The sequence below is a fragment of the Corvus brachyrhynchos genome, unplaced genomic scaffold (assembly GCF_000691975.1).
Source record: "Corvus brachyrhynchos isolate BGI_N302 unplaced genomic scaffold, ASM69197v1 scaffold11, whole genome shotgun sequence".
In the NCBI taxonomy this organism is placed as follows: domain Eukaryota; kingdom Metazoa; phylum Chordata; class Aves; order Passeriformes; family Corvidae; genus Corvus; species Corvus brachyrhynchos.
Genome location: NW_008236965.1, coordinates 5,676,871 through 5,700,703, shown reverse-complemented (window position 1 = coordinate 5,700,703; position 23,833 = coordinate 5,676,871). Strand labels below are relative to the sequence as shown.

Genomic DNA, 23,833 nt, shown 5'->3' with positions numbered 1-23,833 from the left:
TTTCTTTTATGGAGAGCTGGTGTGTGGCTGTACATGTGCCATATGCTGCTACTTGTTTTCTGTGAGCCTAAAGCCTCCTATGGAGGGTCTGTGCAGTAGTACAGTGCAAGCCATTAAAAACTCAGTATTTGCCAGCTGCTGCCACAGGCAGCTCCTGCTCTGTGGTTTGGAGGATCTGTTGTATTCTCAGGAAATGCTCTGTAGTAGCTGATAATAAATGTCTGACGTGAAAGCAGGCATATATCTGAAGGAAGCAAGAAATTCTGACAATTTTTTTTTTTCCCCAACCTACTTGTTTCTCTTGAGTGTTGTACCTTGATTAGCAGACTGGGAAAAAGACAAGGATTCACTTCGTGTATGCACTGGGATCACTGATGCTGCTGTTATACCTTGAGGATATCTCAGTGGGTTGAATTTGAAAGCAATCATGCAGATATGTTTTCTCAAAATTATCTGATACTAGTAAAAAGAGTAACAGAGAAGACAATGCAAACCAAGGAATAGCCTCGAGGAATTACCCAGAGAGGATAATTCAGCACTGTTGTTTTCCTATCACATAAAACCTGCATGTGGCAGGATATTTGGAATTCATGCAAATAAAAGAAACTCATTTTTACATTGATGGAAATGTGTTTGATCAACATTTAGACTTTAAAGCTTTCTACCTTCAAATATCTTTACTTCCCAAGGTCAAAACAGTCTTAACATGACATGTTAATTTTTTGTAATGGGTGATGTACATTTATACTAATTAGTAAAGTATTTAGGAAGGACATAAACCTTTGTGCTTTTGGAAGCAGGACAACTAATAGATACCTAGACTAAGAGCAAGATGTTTTCTGTAAAAATTTTATGCTGTTCCTTATGTTGCTTTATCACAACTACATCCATGACTACAGGTCAGAGCTACCAGACCTATTGCTCTTCCTGTGTTCTGGTAACCAAATTAAAAAGGTGAAGCTCTCACTACATGGTGGCTTTTGAGTTCTTGGGACATTCACACACTACAAAAGCAAAGGGGAAGGAGAAGTGAAAATCAATCCCCATTGCTTATGTGAGATGAGCATACTCTCGCATCCACATTTGCAACACTCACATTTAACGGATGCTGATTCCGAAGCTAAAGACATTTATTTAAAATGTGATGTTTTAGCGGTTCTTTTTTCTTTTCTGTTCCAGCTGCTCAAGAACCTAATGCACTCAGAGCCAGACCACGATCCAGGTACTGCTTTCATTCCTATTTCAGGAAAAGGCATATGTTCCTCTGGTGTTAGATACAAGGTGTCAGAACTGGTGTTGGATTTTTTTTTTTTTTTTAATTGGTGTTGTGCTGGAAGTACAGCTCAGATCAGACAGATTTAGCAGGAGGAATCTGTAAGCTATAGACCCTACATAAATACTGTGCTAGGGCCCCATGATCTCTGGTCATAAGGTGCTGGAGGTTTTGCCTGTCTGCCCAGCCCTGCTGCTTTGTCAGGGTGGTGACTGCCTCCAGCCCAGCCCCAGGGGTGTTGTGGCAGGACAGCTGGGACCACCCCATTGCAGGGAACATCCTCAGCGGTTCCGTGCTCTTGCAACCTGCATGGTGATTTCATATGGAGGGAGGCACTGCACAGTCCCACAGAAACAGCAGCAGTAGCTCAGCTCTCAGGTGTGGGTGAGTGAATCCTTTTGTTGGCATGCATGTGCTTGGCTATGGGTGGTTGGTGTGTGATGGAAGGACTTACAGACTGTTGTGTGCTAGAAGTGACACCTGCTGAATTCGGATGTTCGAAAGGAAAGGGAAACCTGTGCCAGAAGATACTGTGTATAAATAGATTACATCTTGGGTTGGTTGTCACCTACTGGTGTATAGCCATATTCTTAATTCACCTTAAACTTTTCATTTTTAGTGCTAGTTAGAGGAATCTGCTTGGGATTTTTTTGCTTGGGTAATGAGAGTATAATCAGAAGCTGTCTGCTTACAAGCTTGTCAAAGCCTGCTAGTAAGAGAGGATCAGCTGTAAGCATGATGATTGAGGATTGAAGTCCTCTGTTCCTAGGACCTATATTCGGGAAGGCTGAACTGCCTTGTGTGCTGTTTTTCTGCTGCTAGCCAAAGCTTTTTAGTTTCTGCAGAGTTTTATATTTTCTTGCTGTGTTACTAAGTTGCAAATATGCAAAAAATGTGCACAAATACATAGAATACCAAATGCTTAAACAAGCTCAAAAAAAGTCACTTGAATGTGACTACTGTGTCACATGTGGCTGTCTCACATCTGACTGTATGTCACTGCTTCAATGCAGAAGTTGAGACTAAAGGTGCTTGAGCACATCCTTGAACTCAGGCCTGCTGTGCTTGTTGGAAATGGGATGAAATACCATAGGGAGATTTATTTTTCTCTTTAAAGAATGATTGGCATATTAGGGAAAAATGTGTATTAATGGACTTCAAAATCGAATTGGAATGTATTCAGTAATGAGAAAACAAAATGGTGAAAGAATTGGTGGTATTAAAAGTAAATCTCATTGGTGGTAGTAATGAACAAGTAGAATTGCTGGTGCCTCCTCTGGTCCTAAAAACTGATTCAGAGGGTGAGGAGGACTCTGATAGTTCTATTAGAGAAAGAAGTAAATCAGGAAGTCTTGTCTCTAGCAGAACTAGGGCAAGAGGATGGAGTAAACCAGTGATTCGAGCTCCTTTAAGACAAACAAGTGGGACTGCTGGGAAAGCCGTGTATGTGCATGTACTGTTTACTCACTGTGATTTATTGACTTGGAAACAGGATGTAGCATCTCATTGTAACAATCCAAATGATATGCATAGTATTATTAAATCTGTGCTGATGACACACAACCCCAGCTGGGGAGATACATAAGTTTTGCTAGAAATTTGTTTATTTATGACGAAAAAAAGAGCAGTTCTAGAAAAAGCAGAGGAAGGACTGAGTAGGAGAAAAGTTGAGGGGCTAGATCAGAAAATTGGGGGAGTAGGAATACCAAGTCTTGATGATCTTCTGCCTAAAGAAGATCTTGAATGAGATTTGAATAAAGATGTTGGATTATAAGGAGTAAAAACGTTGATTTTATATGGAATTCATAATGGAGTGGAAAAACCTAGGAGTTTTGTGAAGTTGTGTGACATAAAGCAGGGAGACAGAGAACGTCCATTAGCTTTTTGTGAGTGGTTGTGTGAAGTGGCTCATAAATGGACAAACTTGGACCTGGAGAGTGAGGGTAATAAGATATTGCTCAATATACTTTTAATTGGACAGCTGGCACTGGACATTACGCACCTGTTTGGCAAAGAAAAATCCGTTTGCCATTAGTGGGAGTTATTTCTGTTCTACTCAAATGTGCTTTTGGTCTTGTCCTGGCACGCAGAATGAGTTCCATTAAGTGTAACATCTCACGTTGTCTGTGCTCGTTTTGAACAGTCTTGGTCTTGCTTGGTCTTGGTTTTTCTAAACTGATAACTACAACAGCTGAAAAATATTGGACAGTATTTAGCAAAATCAAAATTCTTAGCAAATGCACCACATTGGGATAAATGTGCTGTGGGAGGGCCTGGAAAGCGGTACTGAGCCATGTATTTGACCAGTTGCAGTCACTTTGGAGCCATACTGTTTTGCTGGATTTAGTGGAATTTGGTGACCATTTCCTATGGAAAATTTATTCTAATAGTTAAAAATTTATTCTACTAGTGAGAAAATTGCAAATTATGAAATGTGAATTTGCAAGAGGTAGGTTGAATCTATACCTGTATAAACACTACCCGTGCAGTTGGGAAAGGCAACAGAAACTCCAAGGGGTGTATGTGGGGAATTCTACTTTGGTTTATTCAAAATAGTTGCTACAATTATCCTGCTGGCAAGGTTACATAAGAAGGCCTCAAGCTGTGTTACTAAAAGCCTTAAAAAAATACTAGCCCTGTAAGCATGACTCGTTCCTTTCTCTACATGCTTAGGTCCTTCTGTTGCCAAAAAAATCTGTGTTGTTATAAGAGGGAACTCTTAGTCATTAGGGCAAGGAATTTCCACCATGAACCTGAGTTCTGGTCAGTGTATTTTTAGGTACTATTCACTATAGTTGTTTAAAATTAATTTTTGAAATAAAATATTTTCTGCTTTTCCCTGACGTGCTTTACCTTAGGTCTTACTCTAGCACATCAATAGAAGATGCCATGAAAAAGGGAGAAGAGCCCCCTACTCCACCTCCAAGGCCACAAAAATCACATTCCAGAGCTTCCTCTTTGGATCTGAACAAAATATTTCAGCAAAACACACAAGGTAAAGTTTCCTTTCTCTGCTCCTTCTGAGACCATTCAGGTTAGCTGTGTGCTTGGCAGTTTGATCTGTTTGCAGAAATGCTTGGCAGTATGTGCATATGCTGGCCTTTGCTGCAGACAGTAATGCACTGCAGAGCAGGAGTTCTGCTTGTGCACTTGCTTGTGTTACATTGCCACTGAGGGGAAAAATCAGTGTTTCTATAATTAAGGTGATTATAATGTTTTCTGGCACAGTAATGGGAAGCTTAACATATGGTAGTCTGTCATCACTGACTGTTTATAACTAGTCTGGCTGTTTAGACAACTCTCATCAGTAGCTGCAATATAATTGATTTTTATTACTATTTAGTTTTTGTAGTTCAGAAACAGGAAGAAAACCCTTAATGTTTAAACTGGGAGAAAGAAAGCAAACATTTTTGATGTTAAAGTCGAACATATGTGTGGGAACAATCAGAAGCCACTCTGAGTAAAAACAAGGGGTAATTTTTTTTGACACGGGTGCACATTGAGGGGAGAGAAAGAAAATGTAGAATAGCAGCTGGGGTGAACTGAAAGAAAATGGCTTTTCAGCATGTTACCCTTCGAGTGTGCCTCTTGCCTTCAAGTGGGAAGAGGAGCTGTTTGTTCAGGGCAGCAGTCATCCAGCATGACTGTGCTTCAGCAGGGTCCTTGAACCAGATCAGAGGTTTGTATGCTGCACACCAATCATCTGACTCAAGGACTAGCTTAAACACGGTCATGCTTATGCTTCAGAAGAAAGCCAAGGTTTGACTGTGTCAAGGAATGTTTAACTGGGCTCTCTAATGTGGTTCTTGGAGTAGAAAAGAGTTTTACCTCTTGCTATATGGACCTTTTTTTGTGCAAACAACAGAGAGAATTCGAGAGCCCTGCTATGTGTGCTGCACCCTGAAACTCAATAGGAATAAACTTTTTTTTTGCCTTACACAGAGGAGTAATTCTTTATCTTTGTTCCTGTTGAGGGATTTGATGCCTCCAATTTTGATTTTGTTATATATCAAAATAAAACCCCCAAACAGAGCCAAGTATACATTTTCTACTGCAGCAGGTCTTCTTGGAATCCAGATAACAAATGTAACTGGAAGGAAACTGGAAGGAAATAAACTTGGATTAAATTTCACTTGGAACACAAATGAAAGAAGAATGTAAATTCTGTGAATGAAAATTAACATTTTGCTTTTCCTATGGATCATTTTGAAAGTCACAAAGTGGTTTCTTTTGGGGAACTTAGCAAACTGTGCAGTTTTGGGTACCACAATATAAAAAAGACATTAAGCCATTAGAGAGTGTCCAAAGGAGGGCAACAAAGAGCCTTGAGGTGAAGCCATATAAGGAGCAGCTGAGGGCACTGGGTCTGTTCAGCCTGGAGGAGAGGAGACTGAGGGGAGGCCTCATTGTGGTCTACAACTTCCCCATGAGGGAAAGAGGAGGGGCAGGCACTGATCTCTGCTCTGTGGTGACAGTGACAGGACCCAAGGCAATGGCCTGAAGTTGTGTCAGGGGAGGTTTAGGTTGGATATCAGGAAAATTTTCTTCACTCAGAGGGTGGTTGAGCACTGGAACAGGGCCCCCAGGGAAGTGATCACAGCACCAAGTCAGAGTTTGAGAAGCATTTGGACAACACTTTCAGGCACATGATGTGACTGTTGGGGTGTCCTGTGCAGGGCCAGAAGTTCGATTTGATGATCCTGGTGGGTCCCTTCCAACTCAGGATATTCTACGCTTCTGTGTATATCCAGCATGACTAGAATAATCCTATTTTGGTACATTAATTTTTGTCCTACTAATTCTAGTTGAGAAATAATTTTAGTTTGGGGAGATTGGTGGATAATCTGCTTCCAGACCCACAAAGGAATGCTCGGTAGTATTGAGTTTTGTTTTCAGTTCCACATGGGTCATGTTGATGTATAGGTATCATTTCTTTAATTGTAAAACCATCTGTGCTTTGAAGCATTTGTTTTGTTTATTTCCTTTTTTAAAGGGCAGAAAAAGAAAAATATCTTTTCTCCAAGTAAATTCAGTTATAGACTGGCGAATCCCTGTTGTGGGCACTGGGATTTTTTGTTTATTTTTTGTGATTCATTTACTGCTGCTATATCATGTTTGTCACCATCATATTATGCCTTTCTCCTGACCAGTGTACACACAGAATATTTATCTGTGATGGCTGGGATGTCCAGCAATGCATTAGCCACAGAAATGGGCTTTAAAATTGTTGAATTGGAAGGTAACTGGACTTGAAGAAGGCACCTTCATTCATACTTTATAGCTGCACTCCTCTGGGATGCTGTAATGAGTGTTACCCAGGAAAAACATAAAAAAGCATGGGAACTTATAGAAAGGCGCCACTTTCTGAAATATCCAAGTGAATTTCTGTTAAGAGACAGAAATCTCTTCTATTTTGTTTTTATTTATGTAGTCTTTATGTTAGCATCTGAGAAAAATTCTGTGCTGCTAAATTCTCAATGTATTTCTTTTTGTTGAATATGTAATCTCTGGTATTTGGCCTGTGTTCATATTAAGAAAATACTTGGCTAGAGTTTATGCATTCCTGGAAGGACAACAGCAGGTTTTAAGTAGAAACAGAAATGTCACTTTAAATGCATACATGACCTAGTTTACTTCTTTATTTCTCCCCTAGCCTAGTCTCTAGTCAGATACAAGACAACAGCTCCCAGAGTAAGACCTGGGTATTGATGGGGCCAAAATTGGGGCAGCTCAGAGTCCAGAGATCCTGCAGCAGAGCCCCAGCCACCTTCTAGCCTCAACAGCAGCAGTAAGCTTGAGTCTGCCTTGGGGTGACTCTGGCGCTGGGGCAAGTCTCAGTTTAAGTATTAAAACCTGAAAATGCATCCATTGTCTTCTGATGTTTTGTTCAGTTCTGTTTGCTGCCCATGACAGTTGTTAAAGAATCACTTCTGGGCAGTGACAGCAGTCTGAGTGTTGTTAGGTTTATACAGTTGCCCCTGAAATACAATTTATTTCCCATTTAGTTTCATTTCTGAGTCACATAACTACTTTTAATTAACACTTCTGTTGAACAAAGGATACTTGTTGGGAAAAGAGAATTTGCTTTGATGAAACAACAAAATTGTTATGAACAGTGTAGTTTTGTGTTATCTGGAAGCAGATTGAACAAAACAGCCATATAACTATTTACAAATGAATTTTTGACTGGAGGTTTTCAGCACTCATTTGCTTTTGAAACTCACCTCCTGCTGTGGCTGTCCCTGTGGTGAAGAACGTGTGGAATGCAGGCACCATTTTTTACGTTGGCTTCTAAGGAAGCACTCACTGTAACCTGGATTCTCTGCTTCTGGGCCACTGGTTTCAGCCAGCAACAAGGGGCTAGTATTTTGGAGGTTTTCTCCCTTGTAAAATGTGAGGTGTTAAGTTCCACACTCGGTCAGGTGGAAACACAACAAGCATTTTATTGCAAGTGCAGTATTTTCTGTTACAGATGATGTTTTCCTGACTACAGTCAGATCTGTAACCTCTACTTAGCATTGCTGGGTAGTGATGGCTGCCAGACAAGAAAACGTCCTGTTTGTTCTAAATCTGTTGTTCACAGGAAAGGAACAAGGGAACAGATTTTACTGGTGTGCATCAGCATTCCCATCAGTGATGTAAGTGTGTCCCCACATCACTTCTGTATTCCTTCATACATGTGTTTCCCAAGCAGTTTAAAGTGGTACTTTTATCATTAAGACTGAATTAGTACAACTGTCTTTCTGCACCCTCCATTTTCATTACTGCTAAAGGAAGACTGTTCAGCATCACATTTTACCCTCTTTTTCATAACTTTGAAGAAGACTTGTCATTACTTCTTTACTTCATCAAACTTCCATTACTTCATTCAATTAGCACATCCTTTCCTTGAGCTTACAGGCTTGGTGGGTTTTGTTTGCCAAATGTAGAGATTTGTGAATAGTTAAATGTGTTTTGAGATATCTTAGTTTTTTCATATTTGCCTAAATCAAATTTGTTGTATTTCTGAATGTTTTTAAGTCTACATGTAAAATGAAACAGTTCATAATTGTATAGGAAAGAAAATTTTGAGAATTAAAATGATTGTTACTCTGATGTCATAGATGTTTTGATACAAACAGGTCCAAACAGTAACCATAATACTGTTTTTCCAGTTGTTTTCAGCAATATCTTTCCAATTAGATTGTCTTTTTCGCTTAGTGAGCCAAATGGAAGTGACTTCCCCTTTTGTGCACGTGAAACTGAGTGCAAAAAAACCTGCAAAACTTAACCTAGATAAGCATGATTACTGTAGTATTATCTTCTGTATTCTTTTATGCTTAATTGTATTTGTTAGGAAATGTCTGTGCCCATTGAGGTTAGCTGTCTGAAAGATGTAGTTGCTAAAGACAAGCTTTTAATGGGTGGTGCAGTTATGTTTTTGTATTACCATAAGTGCAGATTTCTTAACTAAAATTTTATTGGAAAGCCAAAGTGACAAGGGGAAACTTAGAATAGTTATGTTCTTTTTTTTAAGGATGAATTTAATTAAGTAGTTAATTTTCAGGACTCATTCCTCTCATTGCTCTTACATTAGTCTTGATTTAGTAAAATTCAGCTACTTTCTTGGGATTTTGTTCATGCTGTAATACTGTACTGTCTTGCATGTTACTGTGTTGTGTTTATTAATCAGACCATTAAACATTAAATTAGGAAGCTGAGAATTCTGAAGGACCTTTATTTTAGAGAAGAGATAATGGCAAATACCCTCACCAAATATGCCACTTCCTGAATTATTGTTTGCATGGTGTACAAGAGCTCTAATATTGCAAGCCTCATCAAGTGAGGAGTGTAGAGTTAAGTTAGTGACTGGTTGTAAGGGTTGTGATAAAATTAAAAATGTCTTATGCATAGAGCACAGAGAACACAAAATTGAGCTGCTATTCATATTTTTCTCAGGCTATGAAATACATTTTTAAAATAATTGCTGAAAAAATACTTTTTAAAATCAGAAAGTATTTTTTTTTCTTTTGGGACTAGCCCAGCCCCTGATCTGTTACTGGAACTGCTGTTTTTTTCTAGTCTTGTTCCCCTTCAGAATATATTTCATGACTGAACTGAACTTATTCTGAATGAAATATTCGTGTCCTCCTTCTGATTTGAATGGAGGAGTTTTGTGCCTCTCAGCCTTTTAGAATTTTATATGAAGGATTTATGTGTTTACAACTGTGTAACTTACTTCTTTGCCCAACTGGACAGGAACACAATTAAAGTTAAATAAGATGGAGAAAATAGTAATGATATAAGTGGATGAATAGTTATTAAGTGATAGGAACCTGATGGGATAACTTATTTTTGCATTTTTAGATTTTTATGTATATCTCTAAGGGCTGAGTCCAGAGAGTACTTTACTGGGGTAAATCTTATCAGCCTTTCAAGTGTAGCTGTTTTTTTACAAGTTGTGTCAATAAATTGAACTTTTAAAAAATTGTATTTTCCCATTTATCTAATCTTAGCTCTTTCAGGAGTTGAGGAATGATTTGCAGTCTGTTTTGATCCTGTTGCAGGTTGTTAAAAATTAAATTTTAATCCAAAAACTCTTCTACAGAAAATTGTGAAGGTTGAAATGTACTTGACTAGCACTACCAGCCCCACTGAACTTTTTTGTGATCCCATGTGGGTTACTCTGTTCTGTGAAAAAGATGTTCATCCATCATGGAACAGCTTTGTAAGTTAAACAAGATAGGATCTGCTATGTTTCATGTGGAACAGGGGTCAAGCTGCCTCCCTTGTGGGGAAGACCCTGGAGATGCAGATGTCCCCAAGAAGTGTGTGAGCCACAGGTGGGACCAGAGGGGTGATGGCTGGTAGCCCCCTGCTCGTCCTGGCTCCCACGTGCCTGTTCCAAGTGTATCCATGTTGGAAGTGGTCACAGGTGGCCAGTGCTGGAACCTCCACCACTACCACCCAGATCTCCAGAGGGGAGAAGCTCTGGTAACATGGATCTGTGGGAAGTAGGTGGAGGGACTGTGCCTCCCTGTGGGTGGAGAATGAAGCTAAACGTGAAGTGAGACAGAACAAAATCTTGGATAGTTTTGTTTAAGGGTGAAGGGAGGAGGGAGAAACAGTCCCCAAATAGAAACATGCAGAAGAGGAGAGGGTAGAGAAAACAGTAACTAGAAAATGCAATGGTTTAAGGAAAATGAGGGACAGGGAGGTAAAAATACAGATGTTGTGAATATGTGATGTAAACCAGAAAATAGATGTTTAAAAAAAAAATCTATTTTACAGGTTTTCTTAACACATGCTGAAGTTCATGGATAGGACATTAAAAACAGACATAATAAGAAAACCTCTAGTGATATTTTGCTTGTTTGATTTGGAAGTGACCCATCAGATATGTTAGCACACAGTGTCCTAAATGGTCACACCTGTGAGTTCATAGCAGAGAAACATTAATTACTTAAGGTCTGACTAAATCTCTTCCTAATTACTTGGAAAGTATGTGGATAATTCTCCACTCACTTAAGGTACAAATGATGTTCTGTATGATGAGCGCATGAAACAGACCTGTAGCATGACTGTGTGTCTGTGACATCAGGTGTGTGTATTATCTGCTGTGACACATGAAACTGCCTGCTGAGTGGGTTCCTAAAACTAACTGTGGGAAGAGAGGTCATTCTGCCACTGGCAATGCTTTCTACAGCATTTCTACAAACCTGGTAACAAAGTTAATGTCAGGAGTCTAAACCAGTTTTTTTGCAATGCTGTTACCTTCCGAGGAGACATTAGGAAGAATTATTGAAACAGATCCCTGGATCAGTAGGGATTTCACAACTACCTTACTAGAATCCTTTATTAAATTTATATTCCTGGCTACAGTTTTGTGTTTTTTTTTTTTTTTTTTTTTTTTTTTTTTTTTTTTTGTTTTTTTTTTTTTTGGTTTTTTTTTTTTTTTTAGATGTAGTAGTGAGAATTAATAAATCAGATCTCTTAAGAAATGGTTATTTCACAATCACTTACTAATGCTGCTGTCAGGAATGTAAATAAATGAAGTTGTGCAAAGAATGGTGTCAGTGTTAGGGGATAACCAAGTACCAATTTCACTGAACAAGAATAGAAGTTTAGTAAGAAGGAGGTAAACAGAAACCAGCTTAGACACAGGACTTTTCTGTGCTCTGCCTTTGGCAACAGAAGCAGGAAAAGTGTTTCAAAAAGCTCTCTGGAATAGTGTCAGAGTGGTGAAAATGCTGGCTTCCCTGAGGAACCAAAGCCTTAGGTAGTTGGGGGAACTGAAGAATAATTCATTCTGTTAGCTTATCTATTTTGAACTGATTGCAGTATCTAACTCCCTTTGCTTCCTGATAAAATTAATTGGTTGGTGTTTTGTTAAACCTGATCTGGGAGCTCAAGACTCGGAAGCAGCATAAACTGATGGAAATCTACCATGCAACCAGCCTCTCCTTTGATCCATCTGTGCTGTAGCATCCACTTGAAAAATACCAAATACATCAGCCAGACTCTCTCTTTTGACTTGAGATTAGGTCAGTCCCCTTTGGGAGGCAAGATCTAGTTTCACCTTGGCCAGCAAGGTACAAAATGGCCCTTGACCCAGGAAAAGCACCCTTCTTTCAGGACACTGCTTACGTATGTATTCAGTTCAGATGGGGAGGAGGGTATACATTTTTTCCACCCAAAGTTTAACCTGTCTGAGGTGATACTCAAGCTAAGGTGATAGACATCTAAAACCAAGACGTCATCCACATGTAGGGAATTAATATTAAATATCTGACATGGAAATATTTCAGGAAATGTAGTTTTGTATGCTGCTGTTTCACTATTAATTTTCAAAAATAGCAGGCATCCAGAAGCTCAGTGTATTATGGTAGTTTTTTCTTCAGTAGTGAAAACCAAGAGCATAAGTGACTGTCATTGGGTAAGAGAAGTACAGCACCTTGCTCTTATATTGCACTGAAGAATCCCATGCACCCAGACTTGCTCATCCTAGTTTTGCGAATCTCCACTGCTGCTGTGCCTAGTGACTTAAAGATCTACTTCCATAGGTTTGTGTGGGCTGTTACAACTTTTATTTTTCCTCCATCTCCTCTTCCTACATCAAATAAGTAAAAGAGCTATCTGAGTGGTTCCTAGGATTGTTATTTTTCACTACCACAAGTAATGATTAAGTGCTGACTGTTGTTGTCTGCTAGGGAGGCTGGAGGCAGAGTGGTCAGATAAGACGGCATAACCAGTTCTCAGAGTGTACAATTGCAGCCTGGTGTTTGTTTTAAAATATTAATCTACCCTCAGATTGGAAAACCTGTTTTTTTATCTATTGTGGTGTCATGTTAGTACTATCAGACCTTTGTGGTTGCCAAAATAGGGCAGAAAAATGGTCTTGGAAGGTTTCCATGTGGATAATCCGTCTTAAAGTGTAAACATGCTAAGTAAAGAGCCATGATTTTTGAACTGAAAACCCTATCTTTGTGGGAGTAACTAGTGCATGAAAGGGCTGTCATTTACTGGAATACACGAGATATGGATACTTAAATCTGTTTTACTGGTACCTGTATGGGCTTTCTACACTGCTCTCTGTGGGATTTGCCTTCCATGATGGGGCTTTAAGCAATCTGGTCTAGGGGAAGATGTCCCTGCTCGTGACAGGGGGGGTTGGACTGCGCTGGTCTTTAAGGTCCCTTCCAGCCCAAACTGTTCCGTGATTCTGTGGCTCAGCCTGGTTTGAGTGCAGCAAGTTGCTCAATAGCAAGAGGACCTGTGCAAGGCCCATCCAGCTCCCTGGGCTTCTGCACAGGGTGTTGAAGACTTCTTTTCAAGATCAGGGACATCAACTTATCCAAGCTCTGAGCCATGCACCTGGAAGCATGACATTTGTCTATTTGTCTGTTTGCTGCTCGGCCCCAGGGTACTTTGCTCTGAGGACTAAGTAGTGCTGCCATCTCTAACAGCAAGAGCCGAACTGTGCAGGGCACTCCCAGGAAGGAGAGTATTCTGGAATGGTAAGAGTCACCTGCCAACGCACATGAAAACCTACAGGTATCTGTTTATGTTGTCCTCTTTTAGGGTAGGGACACTAGAGAAGGCTGAAGCCTGGGGTTTTTTTTTATAAGTTGTTGTGAGTCCTCCGAAGTCAGCTAACTTTCGCTAGTAACTGTGCTCACATAAGCATGATTTCCTTCTAACAACAGGCCAAAGATCTTCTGCAACAGCACGAATTCTATGAATATTTCATGAGTAGCTTAAGTTAGAACTTTTAGGATTAAAAAGAGGAAACTGGGTCAAATGCACATGTTGTAAGCATCTAACTTCTTTAATGCTAGATTCATATATGTTGCATTTTGAAAGCTGCATTTTGTGGTGGCTTTTTTTGTGTGGTGGTGTGGTTTTTTTCATTTGACTATTTTATGGAACAATTACTTTTCCCTTTGGAATTTTGTGGGCCAAATCCCAGAAGACTCATGGAGTTTCACAGTGTGTCCGCCGACTTCAGGAGATGCTTTTCCAGCATGTGGTGTCTGAATTGTTGTTTTCAAATATTGTCACAAGCTGTAACTGCCAAAACCACTGCCAGTGCCCAGATAAATGAAGTAATAACCTGAAGCTCAGATTAAAGGAAAGGAAGGTTTCTTCCTTTGTAAAGATCAGTTGCATGGGAGAGATGGAGAATGTATTTACCACATCATGCTGTTATTGCAATGGTCTTACAAACAGAACTAATGAAATGCAAGAGAAAGGACCCTGATGACTGTTTTTTCAAATCTCTCTAACACCTGTAGGTGTGTTAGTGACTTCCTTGCATAACTTCAGTTCTCTTTTAGTTGTTCTAGCTCTCTCTTTGGTATTGTGTGCAATATTAGGCTTCATTTTACAAGAGATGATGAAACAGACGATGGAAAGAACCTCCCAGTGTATTACAAGTCTCTTTGGAGCTGTAAATAGTCAATTTGACTGTTCTCAATGTTTTCACACACAGTTTTACTTTCATGCCATAATTATCTGTAATGGTTAGTATCTTTTTTCTTCATATTTTCAGCCATGTAGACATTTTTAGATTTGGTGTATAAAATATATAAATGGCTAAGCTATAACAAGGCTCTTAATGGTCTTTGTGGTCTTTTTAAAATATGCATGGAAATAAAAAGTGTATAAATGTAATTGATTGCTTAGCATTATTGTGGTAAAGGGCATTTCTAAGTTTAATACTGTTGGGGGTTTTTTGTTACACAAAAATACACCAGTGCAAGATGGACTGTCTGGTGTTTTTGCCAGAGCAAGTGCTGAGCAGTCAGTGCAACAGGAGCTTGGGAAGGGTAACCCAGTTAGTCCTGGTTGATGTCTCTGTGCCAGCCTAGTGCTCTCTGTCTCCTCTCAGTTGCCTTTGGAAGCTGTCATCTATCCTGTAGTTTTGTCCCAAATGGGTTTTAGGTATTTTAAGAAAACTGAGAATTACAGCATTGGACCTACGTGATTATTACCCTCCCTTTTGCTGGCTCAAACTCAAAGCTGACATTATATTGTCTTATAAGGGCTTGAACTAACTGTTAGGGTTTGTCTTCCTCCTCCCTCTGAAATACCTCCACTGAGTAATAGCATGCAAATACAAAATATAAAACCAAAGAAATGGGTTTCTTTTTGGTTCATTTAGGCTTTTGTGCTTTAATTCCATGACAGATGTTTTCTTTTTAAGGCTATACTCCATCACAGAATGTGTTTTACCCAGAGTGACTGCTAGTGTCTACGTTGGGAGCTAAGGTGTCACTTTTAAGAAGGGCAGTATTTTTGATGACAAAGAGCAAAGTCCAAGAACAAGTGGACCCTGTTTCTGGGTTTCTTTAACTGGAATTGGATTGCTTTACCTACAGGTTTTTTGGCTGACTGGCTTCTTTCTCTGCTTTTTATCATAACATTGGGGGTTTACAGCAATTAGGTCACTACTCATTCACTACTCATGAAGTTATTTCAAACCAGCTTTTGCTCAGTAAAGATCAGGTTTGGGTTTTGTTATTAAATGTTGAATACTGCCTCTTCATTAGGAGGAATTTCCACTTATCCTGGGAATTAATTCTGGGTTTATTTGGAATTAAATTACAGTGGATTTGTTTGGTTGGGGTTTTTTATCAACATCTTCTTCTTTTCCCACTGTTCAGCTGTGAGGTCTGGCTGGCTGCCCCCGCCACCACCTGCACTGCCCCCTCGACCATCTGTATCTCAGGTATGGACAAAGCTTTAGTTCTTTGCTGTGTGTTATTTGTTTATTTATGTTACCATCACAGTGGTTAGCACAAGTTGGCTTGGACACAGCAGCTGTTCTTGCTTCCAAGTTCAAAAAATCGGCAGTTTGCAGTTCCATGTCCTCCTTCATTGGTCTGTCTGGCCAGCGTGTTGCAGTGTCAAATTACAGACTAATTAAACCTCTTTGCAGTGGAGCTGACATGCATCCACTAGACCTAACTGTAAATTAAAGGCTAGCAAAGCTAGTCTGTTAAAAAGGGTTTCATGCCTGAAGGCATGGGCTTGATACCTGCTATTGCTGTTTGCTTCTTGGGCTTCAAATGCACTGAGGGCATCTGCTAAGGGAGCCACGGCATAGAAGAGTGCATTGCACCCATTTTAAACCCATTGCACCATGGGTTTAAAAAAAATAACGCTGAAAGGAAGAGAATGCCATGTCAGTTATGTTTTAAAGTTTCAGACCATTAGTGGTGTGCTTTTATTTTGCATTTTAGGTAAGTTTTTGGGTTTTGTTTTTTAGAGCATCACACAACTGCAGCACAGCACAAATTGACAAAATCATGCATGTCTGCATCCAGATAATTGTTCATGTTTCAGGAAATGATGGAGGATCGTCATCTTTTTCTTTCTGTGTTGTTGGCTGTGTTAAGTCTTAGGCAGCAATATGCTTCATATAATACTCCTTTAGATGAAGTGTATAATAGGAACAAATCCACAGGGGAGCTGACAGCCCTTACATACAAAAAGCTGGTGAGATACCTTCCTTGGGCCAGAATGGTCATCACTTTAGTTTTGGATCTACCCTTAAGAGTGTGCTGTTGAACATGTCTTACTGCACAGTGCTTATGATAGAAATGTTTAGAGGCCTGTTGCTACCCCCAGCTCCACCAGCAGCTTGTTGTGCTCTTCCTCTCCCCAGCCCTTGTTAGCACTGAGTGCAGTTTCTGCCTTGAGGACTGTAAAACACTGGTTTGAGCTGGCATGTTTCCCCAGTCAGGATGCCATTAACCATGCTGCTAACAGCACACACCCCTTAGTGCATCCATCATGTTCGTGCTTTTTCTGACACTCCCCAGAGAGCAGCACTTCCCTCTGGCTTCCCCAGATGCCACAGCACAGCCCCCTACCTCCCAATCCCAGATCCCACAGCACAGCTCCCTACTTCCCAGCCGTGTGCCTGCAGCAGTTGCTGCTGCAACCCACGCCAGCCCTCCTGCTGCTGCTCCAGCTTCCCACAGTGCAAGCCTTCTTGCTGCCATTGGGAAAAGCACTAACTGCAACAAATCCTGCTCTCAGAGAACAAAACCATTGGTTTCAAGCAAGGTTCTGTTAATTGTCCGTTCTCTTGTCCTGTCATCAAGTTGTATCTCCTTAGCAGGGGAGTGACAACTTGATTTGTTTATGCATGTCCAGCAGCTTCCTAACCAAATACTGAACCAAGTGCTCACCCTACACTGGGACATGCAGAATACAGGGCATTTCTAAAATGATAAACACAAGAAGATTCTCATGTGAAATTTTTGATCCAGTCCTCTCAATTACAAAGGTCTGGTTTCTAAAAGCAAAAAAAAAAAAAAGTGGTTTCTGTGTCTGCTCAGTAATGAATATGCAGCTGATGCTTTGCTAACATGCATCACTTACGTTTACTTAATTTATTTCTGATTATATTTAAAGATATTGAATCAAATGTTAAAATACTATTGTTCTCATGTCTCTCAAAACTGTATATAAAACCAGTTCTTAAAAACATAATAAAGTTTATGCTCATCACACTGTTTATTTTTTATCCAAGCATGCCTTTCTGTGATAAAGGTAACAGACAGTAGGGAAGTACGTGTGATGGGGTCATAATTCAGCTGAGCTGACCTTTGCAAATAGCATGTAAGCAATAGTGAGCATATGGATTATGGTAGTCCAGTGGGGCCCTTGATTTAAAGAGCACAGAGAAGCTGGAAGAAGGGATCTGCTTTCAAAGCTGAGACAGGATCAAGAACTGAAGAAAAGTCATGAGGCTGAAATTGCATATTCGGCTTTTTCTTGTTTCAAGATTTACCAAACTCGTCTTAAATTTCTGTTTTAACTTATTTTTCGACAATGTTATTGAAAATCATTCTTTGGTTCATTTTGCTGTATGCCTGCAGTGAAGCACTGTTAATGACAAATGTAGCTTGGAAATGAAGCAAACCCTGCATATTTCAGGTGGCTGTGCACCTTATAAGTATTCTCATGATATGCTTATTTTGGCTCAGCTTTGGAAATTAGTTGATGGAGGAGAAGGAAATAATTTCTTTCTGAGGACTATGGTTTTCTGTGGATGACTGAGAAGCAGCTTGAATCAGCCTGCTCTTTAGAATGAGATTAAAGGGCTCATGGGATGTAAAGACCAAAGTGCATAACAGAGAGGTACCAAGGGGTAGGTGTTACATTTCAGTGGAGCAGAAGTCCTCCTATGAGCTTAATCAATAGGAGTATAGAAATGGCACCTTGACTTTGGTTCTGTGTTGCAGTGTTTTTTAGTAGAATGTAGTTCAGCCTTTCGGAAAATGTTATTTTTCCTGTCAGAATCTCCAAGGTAATCAACCTTGGTGGTTATTGAATCACTGGTTATTCAGAGCATGCCAAACATCTCTGCTCATATCGCAGACTTTCTAAATTATGTCCACGTTCAACTCTGCTTCCATAGTCCAGGCAGTTGAATTTCAAGGGACAAGGACTGTATCACTGGCTGAGCAGAGCACAAGGTGATACTTAGAGCTGATACTGTTGTGGCCTTGACTTCACAGCTCAGGGGATGCACAGGCTTACTGTGGCAGGCTCAGATCTTGGGATGCTGTGAGGACCTGGCCAGTTTATGACAAATAGCAGCAGAGCTGGCTTCTCTGCTCAGCTTGCTGCTGCCAGCCCATGCTGTTCCACACCTCTGCTGGGCAGACACCTTTGCAGATGGTGGCTGCATCTCCTTTTACTTCTACAACAGCTTTTGGAGTTGGTGGATTTAGCTCTTTTTTCTTGATGGCCTCTAAAAGGCTATGGTAGCTCCTTCTCAGGATGTCTCCATTGCCAAAGTCAGCATTTTATTGACTTTGTATCAGTCCATAAGCTGTACTTGAGATTTCCTCAGAGCTTTCACCAGACACTTTTCTGATGCAGTGATGCTTTTATCTGAGGTCCCTATGGTGACTGTTAGTAAACTTAATAAAGAAAGATGGATGAAATGTCAGTTTAAATTGTGTGGACACACCATTATCTTCAATTTGTGATCTTTCAACCCAAATTCCAGCCCATACCTCTCTGCACTGCAAGCCATTTTGAATTTATATTTACAGTAAGACATTGTGAATTGCAGTATGAAATCTTTTATTAGATTCATCAATTCATATTGCTTTCCCCTTAAAAAAATAAGTAATTCAAGTTTTCCCTAAATTCCATAATGAGTGCTTTGAAAGATTATGTATGGAAAAACTCTTATACATAGATGAGAGGGTTTTTTCTGGATATGTTATTTCGAAGTGTTTTCCTTTTGTGCATAAGCCTGTGTGTAACTTCACTGACACCTTCTGTGATCTCTAGTAGCACATTTCACATCTAGCAAGTCTGCAGTAGCTTCTTGGATTTAAGGATAATTTTCTCCGTATCAGTTTCCCAACTTTTTTGACCATAAATATTTAATATACTACAAGCTGTTGTAGACTTAGGATACTAGCAGTGCCTTACCTCTGCTTATTTCCCATGGCATGCTGTAGTATATAGAACAGATAACCTGTAGCTTTTGGAAATACCTACTGTGTTTTTTTTCTGGGCTTTTAGAGAATGGAATGCAGTGGCTTGGGTAGGTCTTCCTCATCCTGTGTTCCTAACTTGACAGTAAACTTGAGTCATCAAGGAGGAATGGCATTAAGGTGGCCCCAAAACTTCTTCATGGATCCAAGGCTGTACAGAGAAAATTTGTGTAACATGGAGGTGCAAGAATCACAGCAGGAAGGCAATAGCTATGCAGCTGATTTGCGGTGACACAGATTTCAGATAGAAAATAACTTTGGGTACTCATGAATAACGTTCCACTGGAGCCAAACATGTATGCATGTCTTGTATAAGCCCCTGTTGTTATTTTTTTAATGGAAAACAAAATAATACTTTATTACTGTTGGCTTTTAAGCCTACGGAAGTCATTTACCACAGCTGCTTTCTCTGGGAGATTTAGTAACATTTATGGTAATAGGAATTATGGATGAACACTGAAGAACAAATATAACTTTAGGATTTTATCCAACATCAGCTAATTATCTGCAACATTGCCCAATTATATCAACATCCCTTTATTTAAATTACTGCATTTCAGTACCTTCCTGTCCAGTAGTGAAGATGTATCTTCAATCCTGCTTGTGCTGTATAAGGGAATTTGAAAACAGTGGGCCTGGAAGAAAACTCTGTGTATCTTGGCTGAAAAAACTGATGTTCCTGATCTCTTTTCCCAGAGTCACAACTTTAAGCCTGTTGGTTTTGTAAATTCACACTGGTTTGTGCTGCACTTTTCTTTCTGGAAACCTTGGGATGGGTTTTTCCCACTGATTCCATGCCGGCAGTTTTGGCTGGCACTGAAAAAATTGAGTGAAGGCAAAGCATTCAAGTGAAGTAGAGTAGGTAGGCAGCTGTTAACATTATCAAATTGAAGTACCCTGAGTCCAGTGCAACTCTGAAGATTAAAATCTCACTGGGTTATATGAGCTCAGAATTTGGCTGTCAGTTTAGTAACCATTGTTACCATTAGATGTTACTGATTTGGTGAAATGCTGAAAATGAAGCACTCTCAGGGATGATGGGTGGGTCACCCTGCCCAGTTACAGCACCTGGTGGTGTTGGAAAGCAAAGATGTTATTCTTTTTAGCATATTGAATGTTCTGCTCTCCAAATGTTACTTGATACTTCATAACTCCTTGAAGCTTTTTGGCCATTCATCATGCAGAATTGCAAGGGAAAACTGGGACCCAGCTCGAGAAGTTGTCTCTATTAACATGTCTCCATGTCCTGCCAAATCCATGGAGAGCCACGAATGTGGGGTATGCTCAGGCTGCGTTTGTAACCATCAATTACACGCGGCCATGCTGAGGCCAGGAGGTGGGGAAGGACGTCCATCTGTCCTGCTGAGACCTCTGGGCCTCCAGAGCAGCATAGCCATGTGCAGGCTCCGTGTTGGGAGGTGGTCCAGGCATCCCCCCCACACCAGCATCTTTGGCTAAAGCAGAGATACGTGGAGGATGAGGTTGGGCTTGCTTACAAGGTTGTTTGGAGAAAATACTCAGATATTCCTTTATTCTGTAAAATTACATGAGGAATTTCAAGTGCTGGCAGGATACCTGGAATTTTACAGGAAGGAAGTTTTATGTTACATAAATAAAAATTACCCCCCTTTTACCTCCCCCTCCAGAAAGTGAAGATTTTGCTTTTGGTACCCTGCAATTTTATACATGATGGTACTCTATCAAACAACTATTTTACATTAAATGAAAGCAACACTTTTTTAGCTTGCATTTACAACTACTGTGCAAGGAAGGGTTGAGGGTTTTTTGATCATCTCCACAGTTTTGGCTGCAGAATAACTTATGTTGTATAAGCTGTGCAATAGGTACTGAAGAAGCCTGTAACAGTAATGAAACTGAAAGTCTTCTATAACATGAAAGATTTTGCCATCTGCCACTTTAATATAATACAAATGGATTATCTTCCTCTCATGAAAATTATATATTAAATCTAAGACACCCAGACAAAATAAATTACAGTTTAAGAAGTGGTGGAAAGTAGCACAGTTAAAATTGAATTTGAGGAGTAGTTGATGGATGCTGTAAAATCCTTTCTAAAGAGGTTTCTGGAAGAGTGGAAGAAGGCGAGTATCTTAATTAAAATGTGTTGTAACAAATTTTTAATTTGGCTTCACATTTATCATAACAACAAAATAAGAAGCTAAGAGCCCAATGCCTGTATCTCTAGTGGAATGCACATATGCCTTTCTAGCTTACGTTAATCTGGTTTTGTGGAAGTTGAAGTATTAAAACAGATTGTTAATGCTTCCATCTGGGTCCTATTCTTTCCTTGTGAATGAGCTGAACATTGCAGCAATTTGTTTGTATTTACTGCCTTTCTCCTCAACCTTATCACCAGCCCTCAGATAACTCCGGGAAAGAAAAAGCTTATCAAAACTTCAGGGCTGCACAGTGCTGAGAAAGCAGGCAGCACACTAAGACCCTGGCAGCTTGTTGCATTTGCAACCCTGTGGGGTTTTTTTCTGTCTTACCATTTTCAGTTTTTCTAATAAGCAATAAAAAGAATTGATGATTCTGGGTGGGATGGAGGAGACTCACAGAAACTGGAATTGAGATGTCTCGACTTCCCAGAAATTTGCTTTAAGCACAGAAATATGAGTGTTTAGAAGGGAGCAAAATACCTCTTAAATGAACTTACGTAAAGATGATAGAAGATTGCAATGGGCACATGCAGAGTGTTAAGCATATTTAATATCCTACTTTTCCTTACAGATAAGCTGTTCTCAATACTTTTTTTTTGCAAAGCTAAGCAGTGGCACTATACAGGTAATTATTATGGGCTACTCCAGTGAATGCACAGAGATAATTTCATTTCTGTGAGTAGTACCAGTGACTACAATGGGTCTATTTCCATGTGTAAAGTTAGCCTGGAGCATAAGTGTGGGCGAAATTGAATTGTGGGAATGATTGAATATATATACTTCACCTCTTGCAAAAAGGCTATCAGGTAACAGAAATATGAAAGCTTGGTGTAGATCTTCCAGAATGGAAGATCAGTTATGGATTGTCTTGAAAAGTGGGTGTGAAATTTACATATAATCCAGCATTGCAAAGCAAAAGAACTGGAAATGTAAGTGAAGAACCAGTTAAGATATTGTGTTCTCTTATGGTTATGAAAATCTTCCATCCGAGGTTGTCGAAGCACTCAGTGCTCAAGTAAGAGTTACATATTCTTTTAGAAAGGTACTGGTAAGTATCGTCACATGGAGCAGTGAGGAGATTATCAATGGCTGGTTAGGGATCATGTGATGAAATAATGAGCATTTGCAACTCCTAATACTCTCCTTAATGATGAGGAACTTTTTGTCCTAATGCTCAGTGTTGGCCATAGGCTGCAGGTTGGGCTCTGTCTGTGGCCATTGCACAGAAACTTTGTGGGCCAGTTTGACCTTCTGCCAGGAAGAATGAGAAGGGTATGGGTATTCCTAGAAAATTTGAGGCTGTGCTGACAAAACAGGAGATACTGTCTGTTAATAATTGGACTGGTTAGACAGTTCTAAAGCGGTTCTCTGCAAAGAGAATCTCTTCAGAAGATTTGGAATAGGACACTCTCATGCTCTTTTCTGTGGTCACTTACCCTGCTTCCCAAAATCAAGATACCATTAGGCCTGGTCTGCAGACTCTGCGCTGCTGATAGTGCAGATGACCAGGGTATTCTTTGCCCATCTCCTGTAATCCTGGGTGTGTTAGCAGCCATACCAGGCAGCACAGCAGCATTCCCAATGTCAGTAGTTTACTCTGTTCTGAGGATGTGAGACACCTCCAGCAAAGCACTTCTACACTACCATAAATAGAGTTTCCTTTGGAAGACCATACTGCATAATGTATAATTAATAAACCAATGGTGAAGAATTTAAATGCAAATATAATTGTGCCAAGATATGTGAAAATTTTAAGACATTTCTGTGGTTGGAGGGAGGTAGTTTATTGCCACGTTTCTGAATGAGTTGCCTGCAGACTATGCTAAGCATGGCATTAAAATGATGAAGAACTAAAGGGAACTCACCTCAGCTGCTCCTGAAGGATCTCCTTTTCCTTGTACTCCACTATAGGACCAGAGGACTGTTGAGCCAGGCTCTCTCTGCCCAATACCAGAAGGCTATACTGACTTCCACCCCACGTCCAAATCAGTGAAGGGAAGGAAATCTGCAAAGAATCCCTCTGCCAAAAGAAAAAGCAGGAGTTATTTTTCCTTTAAAAGCTATGTGGGGAGACATCAACTTGCAGATGTGTTCGTAAAGCCTCTCGGAGAGGACTTTGTTGGTTGGCTGCACCAGCAAACCTTTGCATGGATGCATGATGCATATGCCAAGCACTCAGAAATGGCCTGTCCCACGTGCCACTAGGTGGCAGCTTAGGGACATGGCAGTCACTTGGTTTTATTGGTCGTGCAGGAGCTGCAACACCAGAACTAGGGTGGTTGGTTGTTGGTTTTTTTTTGTTTTGTTTCTGTTTTTTGGTTTTTTTGGTTTTTTTTTTTGTTGTTGTTGTTTTTTTTTGGGGGGGGGGGGGG

At 40.0% G+C, this 23,833-nt stretch overlaps 1 protein-coding gene across 1 annotated transcript in view; it reads left to right on the top strand.

Moving 5' to 3' along the window:
• REPS2 (RALBP1 associated Eps domain containing 2) overlaps positions 1-23,833 on the top strand; it is an 88,092-nt gene that overhangs the window by 53,386 nt on the left and 10,873 nt on the right. The window contains exons 12-14 of the mRNA XM_017728466.1: positions 1,180-1,222; positions 4,132-4,268; positions 15,418-15,482. Of these exons, the coding sequence (XP_017583955.1) occupies positions 1,180-1,222; positions 4,132-4,268; positions 15,418-15,482 (245 nt within the window). The remainder of the gene's footprint in view (positions 1-1,179; positions 1,223-4,131; positions 4,269-15,417; positions 15,483-23,833) is intronic.